The sequence below is a fragment of the Dothidotthia symphoricarpi genome (assembly GCF_010015815.1).
Source record: "Dothidotthia symphoricarpi CBS 119687 unplaced genomic scaffold P153scaffold_7, whole genome shotgun sequence".
In the NCBI taxonomy this organism is placed as follows: Eukaryota; Fungi; Ascomycota; class Dothideomycetes; order Pleosporales; family Dothidotthiaceae; genus Dothidotthia; species Dothidotthia symphoricarpi.
In genome coordinates this window covers 657,835-666,488 of record NW_022985014.1, presented here as the reverse complement: position 1 = coordinate 666,488, position 8,654 = coordinate 657,835, and the positions used below count along the sequence as shown (strand labels likewise).

Below are 8,654 nucleotides of genomic sequence, written 5' to 3'. Positions count from 1 at the left end.
CCGTGTATCCAAGTGGGGGCAGATCGTGTGGTTGCAATTTTGGACTGTCGTTTTTCAAATGGAGATATTGTAGGCATATGGCTTGAACGCGTCGATGATCAACGGTACCAGAAATTACCAAATTCCAAGCTGGCGAGCGTGGATAGTGACGAAGCAGATGACGCAGAGCTGATGGACATGTACCTTGTGGCGGAAAGCCCTTTCGACATCCAGACGAGGGAAATCCCAAGTCAATTAAGAATTGGGGCATTCCATGCGAAACATTCCTACACTATAGACAATATCGTGGTGGGTACCACTGAAAAGGCTGAGTTACTCCATGTTCCCCTCAAGTCAGGTATGCCGATCGAAGCAACAGACTCGGACGCCCAACTAGCTGCAAACAAGGCATATCTGCTAGGAGAGTTTTCCCTTCTGGAAGGAAGCTTTGTCTGCATCCGAATAACCACAGCCATAATTTTCAATGTCATGTTTGGACTTCACAAAGGCAATGTTTATTTCACTCAGATCTCAGGTTCATTGTTACTAGTACATTCGTACGATCTGGTACGACTCAAAAGCATATGGGAACAATTTGTCCGAATGGGGAATCATGATTCGCGGAACTTGGGATTTGCCAAGGACTATTTCAAATTCGAAGAGCAAGGGAACATGTTTGCGCCTGTTGGTGTAGAGGTAGAGATGTCTGCAAAAAAGGCGCTTGTAAAAAAGCTACTGTGTTGGACTTTGACAACCAAGATGTACTATGTCAAAAAGAGGGTATTGCCTGACGAAGAAACGAGGTGCCAGGGAAATTTTTACTTCGGTTATCTTGATTAGTGGAAAGAGGACCGAGTACACATTGGACTGTTAGGAATCTTTGCCTCTTCGCAAAATACTGATTGAATAGAGTATATGACGCCCAAACATCACGCGCCATGAGAGCTCCACTGACAGAACCAAAGGCAGTGATACGGCCTAGCGCCTATATGTTTTTCGCCGCCCCCGTCTCTTGGTTGGACCGGGACCTACTCAAGCTTCAGATAAATGCTGACAAGAGGAGGAAACTGAGTGTTTTTTCGGCCACGTTGCCAAGTCTTGGAATTACTGAATGTCCTATCGTTTTAGGTTATCAACGTCATCTTTATTGAGAGGATACGACATACCTAGTACGCAGCATGGTGCAGATACCATTGTCAACCGAGCGCGTAGCCGCTGCGTCAATGGCGAATTACAGATCGGTGAAATACCTTCTATACACCTCCATTCCTCTTCACTGTCCTTCATAGTACGATAGATCGCACTTATAGTTTTGGATATCATGGTCCTGAACCTTCTCCCTTGTTCTTGCTCGATTCTTCCTCTCCCGAGTCCTCAGCACGCCAGGAGGCTAGAATCTCTCGAGCTCTCCGATGCGCCTGAGCGATGGCTTCAGTATCTCGACCTTTTCTAGAAAGATCAAGAGACTTGAACTGTGTGTACTGATCGCGGACATAAACAAAGACTGTAGTACCGTTGTCGACCGGAAACCATCCTCCGGCTTGGGTAGGAAATTGTGAAACAACATAGCTGTGAATCTTATTCTTATCATCAGGGGGAATCGTAGGGTAACTCTTGTCAAGATCCTGCCACAATCGTTCTTCCATCCTTGCTCTTTTTGCCATGAATGCAGATGCAGCTTGCTGGAAAACACCACCCGGAACATAGAGGCCTATTTGCATAGGACTTCCTTTCCAAGTTTGAGGCCGACAGACAACATATAAATTCTGTGCGAGCTTGCGACAGGTCCGAGTAACGAAGTGGTTACCAGAGGGCACGAATACATAGCCTGGCGGTGGGTGGCACGGGCTAAGCACAATCTTCTCTCCACGTGGATTTGTGTACGGCGTGAACACATAGCCTGGAGGTGGATAGGGGTTGAAAACAATCTCCTCGGGCCAATTTGTGAAGGGTACGTGGCCGGTATCCTCGGAGTCTGAGTAGAGACTTCGTTGCTGAGAGAAAACGTCACTCAACTTCAGTGCCGGGCGCACCAGAGTGCCTCGTTCTCCAAGGTTTGTCGCCGAATCGAAAACACCGGGCCTCGAAACCCTTTTGGATCCCGGAGTGTTTAGTGTCGCTATCGGAAGCCTCTGCGGTAGATGTCGAACTGCGTTTGGAATGCGAACCATCTTTTGGGTTGAGGTCGGTACCCCGGCCCCAGTGTCCCTGCTTGCCACGTCCTACTATTCAATGCTACAAATCGGTGAGTTGAACGTACTTCAGTGGTTGTACGATTAGCGTCACCTGAATCTAGATTGGTGGCAACAAGTTACAAACAAGGCGTAATATTCAAAAGCTGCTGCAAAGGGCGTCGCGCAACATGCTTCGATGGTTTGTTTGATGCGGGGTCTCGTTCCAATAAGATTGGTATTCATGTGCCTTCAAACATAGCGCTAGTGAGGTTCAGGTTTAGCGCGAGCAGGAGAGGTTTACTGTCCTTCACCTCCTACTTGTCGACCAACGCTCTAAAAGAAAACGGCCATCGGCAGACATTCAATACAAACGAAAAAATACAGAGTGTATGCTATGGTAGCAGATGGGAAGTGACAAGAGGAAAAGCGAAACTAACATCAAGAGGATAGACGATTGCTTCTTAATGATAAGTGCATTCTATGACTGCGGACGTATATTGCAACACCCTTTTCATGTCTACAAGTGCTTTGAGTCAAACAAAAACAAATAAGTAGAGAATGACTGCGAGCCCACAACATCAAGAGTGTATATTGTCCGAATTTGTCCTCCTAATGCGAAATTGAGGAGGCGTGCCAGATGACTTCCGGTGTGGATGACCATCATTATTCTTTTTACCAGGCGTCGGTTTCCTAGTCTCTTCTTTGGCTCCCTCTAGCAGCATGTCCAAGACCTTGCCCACCTCCTCTTTCACATCTACATATGTCGCGGGCAGCAGTGGAAGCTGAGCATGCAACCTCAGACTCCCCGTCAGATCTGATTTCCCCTTTACAGAGGCCCCATCGAGCGGCTTCCCCTTCTCGTCGTACCCTCGCGCCTTCAGTTCTTCTGTAACTGCGTTGCGCAGTCGTCTCCTAGCCCACGCTCTCACGCAGCTTGATTTGGATAAGTCGACGCCTGTTGTTGCATGCCACCACAGACCCTCTTTCTTCCACTCTCGCTGTCTCCGCCTCTGCGCTTCGTTGAGGGGGTGCGACTGGTCGGTGCAGACATGGTGGATGATGAAAGTTTTGTATTCTGGTGCGTAGTTGACTTTGAACGTCTTGAGCTGTTGCCGCGCCAGGAGAGAGAAGATACTTTTCATCTTGTCATCGAGTCTCCAACCCTGTTTTGAAAAAAGGGGACGAAAAGAGTGTACGTGAGGTGAGTCGCGAATATGAATATCAAGTCACCTCAATGGTTGGAGGGATCGGACGCTAGTGAGCACTAGACCGGGTTCTCTTAGCGCATGAGGTCAACCGTAAGAACCCACAGTGACTGAAACTAACCTCCCAATACCAAACTTCCGCCACACTACATAAACCACCGCGGCGCTTCCGCCCCCAAACTCACAAACAACACTTCCGAACACCAAGACAACTTCAAACCGCGACCAAGATGCCTAAGAACAAGGGAAAGGTACGTCTGCTTGCTATTGTTATTGTGTCAGCGGGGCAGCCCCGCCACGCCTCTCAGCGCAAGGAAGCCCAACTGTCTGCGAAGCCTGGGGGCTACGAGTTGAAGAGCATGGCGCATGCGCTGCCTCTCCAAACACACAACACTACTACACAAGCACAGCACACTAATACTTTGAACAGGGTGGTAAGAACAGGCGTAGGGGTAAGAACGAGAACGACAACGAGAAGCGCGAACTCGTCTTCAAGGAGGAGGGCCAAGAATACGCCCAGGTCGTCAAGATGCTCGGAAACGGCCGTCTCGAGGCCCAGTGCTTCGACGGCGCACGTCGTCTGGCGCATATCCGCGGCAAACTGAGGAAGAAGGTCTGGATCAACCAGGGCGACATCATCCTGCTGTCGCTGCGAGACTACCAGGACGAGAAGGGCGATGTGATTATGAAGTACTCTGGTATGTTTTACACCTTTCATCTATAACAAACGCATGAATGCTAATGTGGCCTCAGCCGACGAAGCCCGTTCATTAAAAGCCTACGGCGAGCTCCCCGAGAACGCAAAGATCAACGAGACGGACACATACGGCGACCAGGGCGACGAAGGCATCGGCTTCGAGTTCGACGAGGACCGTGACGACAGCGACTCGGACGAGGAGACGGGTGGCAAGAAGGAAATCGACATCGACGACATTTAAAGGACTTGCCGTGTGGTCCGCCATGCTGTCTCGGGGTTCCTTGCTTGGCTGGTTCCTGCTGCCCAAGGCCTGAGCTGCTCAAATGCTGCTTCTTGCGAGCGGGCGGACGGAATTGCGAGAAGAAGTTTTTGTTTCTTTGCCTTGTTCGTGGTTCACGACGGCCACCCTGTTCCATACCTTTGCGATGTCATGAGATAGAGGAGAAATGCATGCAATACCCTTCATCGTTCAAATTTCGTAATCGTAATACTACGTGAATGTAGGCAGCTGCACGTCCTCATACACACTTCTATTGAAGAACCGATGCACCCTCCTCCCCACATCCGTCCCAATCAGCCAGCAAATCTCCCGTTCATTCATATTCGCCAGTTCCATGACGTTCTCAACCTTCAAGCACAGTGTCGTAACAATCTGCTCCGTGACGCCCGGCAGCGCGCGCAGCATATCCTGCGTCGTCTGGTTGAAGCTGCGCATCTCGTTGCCCTCCATGTTCGGATCCAGGCCCAACTGCACTGCCTTCAGCGGATCAGGCTCATCCTGCTGCTTCTTCAGCTCGGCAAAGATTTCAGCCGTCTGGTACGGGGACGAGGACCAAATGATGCGCAAGCGCGGGAAAGCCAGCGTCAGCATAACGATTTTGCCCTGCAAATCCGGTGCGGCCGCGAGACCCGACGCGTTTGACGGGGCGGAGAAGTCGGTAAACGGTTCGAGGGTGAAGGATTTGTTCTGGTCGAATTCGATCAGGAGCATGGGGTGCTTGTAGTGCTCCATCATGGACTCGACTTGGTTGAATAACCGCCCGTTTGCGAAACTACCAATTAAATCGCGTACGGACTTGCGCTCGACGCAGATCTGCGGTGTGAGAACGTAATCGCCTACTGTCAGCATGCAGGGTACTATGACCATGGAGCGGCCGTGAAGTAGAGAGGGCAAGGAGGAGCGAAATTCGCGCACATCGACGACTACGCGGGGGGGCTCGGCAGTTGCTGCAAGACGACCGCCGCCTGCTATGCGTGTGTTGATTGTGCGGAGGAAAGATTCTTCAGGTGCGAGGTTGGCATTTGGGTTTATCGTCAAGGCCATGTTTGCGCGCTCCTTGATAAGCCGTGTGAAGGCGTCTTTTTCACGGCGCACGGCGGAAAGATAACGTTGCTCTTCTACACTGCCGCCGTAGTACATAAAGAACACTTTGACTGTCCTATCTGTGTGGCTGGAGCGGTAGACTTCTATGCGGCGGATAAAGGCAGCGTCTGGTTCGTACATGACAACATATCGCGGTTTCGTTTCCTCGAGAATATGTTCGTCAAGATCGCCTGAATAGGGATGCACGATGGCTAAAGAGTCCATCGAAAATAGTTCGTAGTAGTCTTCCATGTTCTCGAGAGGGTCGAAGCCTACATCGCCAGACTTTTGTGCGGCTTCGAACTCGGTGGGTTGGAGTTCAGCCATGAGGCTTGCGATATGCGAGTCTCGGTCCCCCGCCGTGCGCATAGCACCGTTTTCTGGTCGAGAAGGACCCGCAGCGGCGTTCCCACCTCCTCTCACACGTCGTCGCTTGTTTGGAGGTGGTCTGCCCGAGGACTGACGCATCCCGCTCTTTGCTTGTTGCTCGGTGCTGGTGTTGATAGCTTTTTGGTTCTCAGAGAACAGCGCAGCACTGACTCTGCTGAAGTCGCGTTTCCAGAAAAGATAGTTGCGGAGCTTGCGGCGCATCATGAATCTTGCCGACGGCTCGCTGTCGTCTTCATCGTCATCGGTGGCTTCCTCAGGCTTCACGTACATGGTTTGTAAGAACTCTCGCAACTGTGCTGCGGTACCGTGGTCGCCACACATGATGAGTATAGAGCCATTTGAAGAGTCCTGCGGTGTGGGATTGAGATATGCATCTTGCTCAATCTCCTGCAAGATCTCAGCAAGCTGGATCCATTTGGGAGATTCTTCAAGGACGGGTTCTAGAGCTTCGGGTACGGCAGTAGTGCTGTTCGCTAGATCTGCATTAGAAACCTTGCCTGCATATACTCTTCGCTTGGCTGTGGTGAATATGGTGTCTGCTGCATCAAGAAACAACCACGGGGATTGATTCTGTTTCGTCGAACCGGGCGGCGGTTGCGACGCTGCCAAGACTGTGTCAAGATACTTATTGAAGTTAACAGCATCGTACGTAAGAAGCGCATGTAGAATTGTCCGGAGTAGCGAGAGGTCACGAACAACCTGTCGTGTCTTGAAGGTTGTTCGATGCCAGACAGGATCCAATTGACGCCTGATAATCTGATCGAAGTTCTTATGGAGAGCGCTATCCAGCGTCCAGTCCTCCACCTCAAGACCAGGATTGGCTTTTTTCAACTCGCTGATACTTGCTTCCACGCATTCAAGCACCGCGTTCTGGATGTCCTGCATCGCGTCTGTCATAGGCACTTCCAGCTCAATGACTTCCGCCTTCTTACGTCCTTCCAACGACTTTGCAACCGAAACATGGAATCGTGGATACAGCGCCGGCTTCTTCAGGAAAAGGTTCTTCATCATGTTCGATAAAGGCGAGTATCCGTAGGTAAATGGTTCTGGAGTATCCGAGAACGCCTTCAAAAAGCCCACCTTGTTCTTCTGCCGATAGATTCTCAGAATGAAGGCCTCTAACGATGTCGCGACGACCTTCTCAGCATGTAACACCACTATACCTGTGACGGTTTCCGGGTTCAGCAACCCAGACAAGAAATCCACAATCAGGATCCGCGACGTGATGCTAAACACACCGCCTTGGGCGTACATTTTCTCGCGCGCACCCACAGTCATCAAGTCGGTATTCACCAGGCTTAGCCCTCTGCACTTGGGTGCCATGCTGACGGCCGCATGCTCGGCCAGCGCCTCGCCAATCCAGACATTTTCACGATCGTCGGCGCCGACGAGAAGGATGAGGTTGTTGCCGGCGGCATCGTACGAGTGCAGGAGATTGGTGACTATGCGCAGAAGGCCGAGGCCCCGCGCAAGGAGGACGAGCTCATCTTCCTCGCGCAGTTCTTTGAAGATGTCTTGCTGAAATTCCTATGATGTCATCAGCAGTAGCGATTGAAGGTGACGGAGTGCACGTACAAGAGGGAGGGAGAGTTTCACGGGAGTTTGCGCATCGCTGGTCATTTGGTGCAGATGGGATGGCGTCGGTGGGGGGTGTTGTGGTGGATCGTTAACGTGCGACAGCGATTCGCGTTGAGTGTCTCGGGAGAAGCGCGCAGTCACGCGATCTGATTTTTTGTGGTTGGTAAGGCTCCGCTCCCAGCGCAGGGTTGGATCTATACGTTGTATCAGACAGTTACATGATATGCAAGTCAAGATTGAACATGTTGAAAGGTAGCCATTGTATGATCATAACTATCCTCATCCTCAACAGGAGCGTAGATTCGTCCTGACTCTATTCTTACACATAAAAGCATACATGAAACGAAGAAATCATCAATCACGATCCACTCCCACTCGCCCTAATCTCTGCCTGCCTTCTCCTCGACTCAGCCGCATACGCATCCCGCTCATCCCTAAGACGCTGCTGTTCATCCGTTGACCGCTGTGCGTCGATCTCCTTCTGAGCAGTCCAGACTGTTCCATGTCAGAAAAAATCCGCACCTTCCGTCACACAGCAACACTCACTAGGTTTGTCAGATCGCGCCGCCTCTTTTAGCTGACGCGTAAAGTTATCGAAATCCTGCTGTGTTTGCTCTCTGCGTGCAAGGGCCTTCTTCTGAAGATCTGGACTGTATCTCTGGGAAGAGTTAGGACGATGTCATAGGCACGTGGCGAAGTTGGTGTACCTTGAATATCTCCTCTTCTGTTGGCGTCACCCACATGACAAGTGCCGGGCCGCCTATGCAGAGGACTGCGCCTCTGAGAGATGTTAGTGGCGAGTTTTGGAGGGGTTGGGAAGTTGCTGGCAATACCCTGTGATGGCTTTGATGTATGTTCTTGCGGAAGGCATGATCGATCGTTCGCTGCTATCTCGCAGTTGATGAAGGGGGTTATGTAATTCTAAACAGTAAATTCCACCGATCGCTTGTTGGTGTGGCTTGGTGAGTTACTCGTGAACGGCGATGGTCATGAAGTCGATGATCTAAATCGATATCAAAGTCAGATGGAGTTAGCGTGTGGCGCAGTACGCCACAGTCGTATGTCGTATATCTCCGCAGTGGATGCGGATGTTGCGACGGCTAGCGTTCCGCGCCGTGCCTAAGGATTTCAAGGAACTCAGCGTTGATGACCTCAAGGCGCGTTTGCATGGGTTAGGTCTCACGAAAGCATAGTCAGGTACAGCGTCGGAGTTGGGTCTGCAGCTCTGAAAAAAAACGACATTTTCAGAGGCCGTCGAGGCCGTCGAG

At 51.0% G+C, this 8,654-nt stretch overlaps 5 protein-coding genes across 5 annotated transcripts; 1 reads left to right on the top strand and 4 right to left on the bottom strand.

Annotated features, from left to right (window-relative positions):
• Positions 1-1,298: 1,298 nt before the first annotated feature.
• On the bottom strand, positions 1,299-2,150 carry P153DRAFT_384141 (uncharacterized protein; the record flags this gene model as incomplete). Its single annotated transcript, XM_033670310.1, has 1 exon — positions 1,299-2,150. One exon carries the CDS (start codon positions 2,148-2,150, stop codon positions 1,299-1,301), a length of 852 nt encoding a protein of 283 aa, XP_033525314.1.
• Positions 2,151-2,516: 366 nt separating this feature from the next.
• Positions 2,517-3,334, bottom strand: P153DRAFT_365551 (uncharacterized protein). Its single transcript, XM_033667843.1, has one exon. It carries the CDS (start codon positions 3,293-3,295, stop codon positions 2,732-2,734), a length of 564 nt encoding a protein of 187 aa, XP_033525313.1. The 5' UTR covers positions 3,296-3,334; the 3' UTR covers positions 2,517-2,731.
• A 206-nt stretch (positions 3,335-3,540) lies between these two features.
• P153DRAFT_365550 (nucleic acid-binding protein) lies at positions 3,541-4,519 on the top strand. The gene is made up of 2 exons (XM_033667842.1): positions 3,541-4,056; positions 4,112-4,519. The coding sequence occupies exons 1-2, from the start codon at positions 3,888-3,890 to the stop codon at positions 4,294-4,296; spliced, it is 354 nt and encodes a 117-aa protein (XP_033525312.1). The 5' UTR covers positions 3,541-3,887; the 3' UTR covers positions 4,297-4,519.
• On the bottom strand, positions 4,447-7,484 carry P153DRAFT_336962 (DNA repair endonuclease XPF). Its single transcript, XM_033665728.1, has 2 exons — positions 7,384-7,484; positions 4,447-7,335 (listed from the first exon to the last, which is right to left on the bottom strand). The coding sequence occupies exons 1-2, from the start codon at positions 7,426-7,428 to the stop codon at positions 4,546-4,548; spliced, it is 2,835 nt and encodes a 944-aa protein (XP_033525311.1). The 5' UTR covers positions 7,429-7,484; the 3' UTR covers positions 4,447-4,545.
• A 260-nt stretch (positions 7,485-7,744) lies between these two features.
• On the bottom strand, positions 7,745-8,632 carry P153DRAFT_336961 (CBP4-domain-containing protein; the record flags this gene model as incomplete). Its single annotated transcript, XM_033665727.1, has 4 exons — positions 8,220-8,632; positions 8,094-8,166; positions 7,933-8,044; positions 7,745-7,881 (listed from the first exon to the last, which is right to left on the bottom strand). Exons 1-4 carry the CDS (start codon positions 8,255-8,257, stop codon positions 7,745-7,747), a joined length of 360 nt encoding a protein of 119 aa, XP_033525310.1. The 5' UTR covers positions 8,258-8,632.
• Positions 8,633-8,654: the final 22 nt, after the last annotated feature.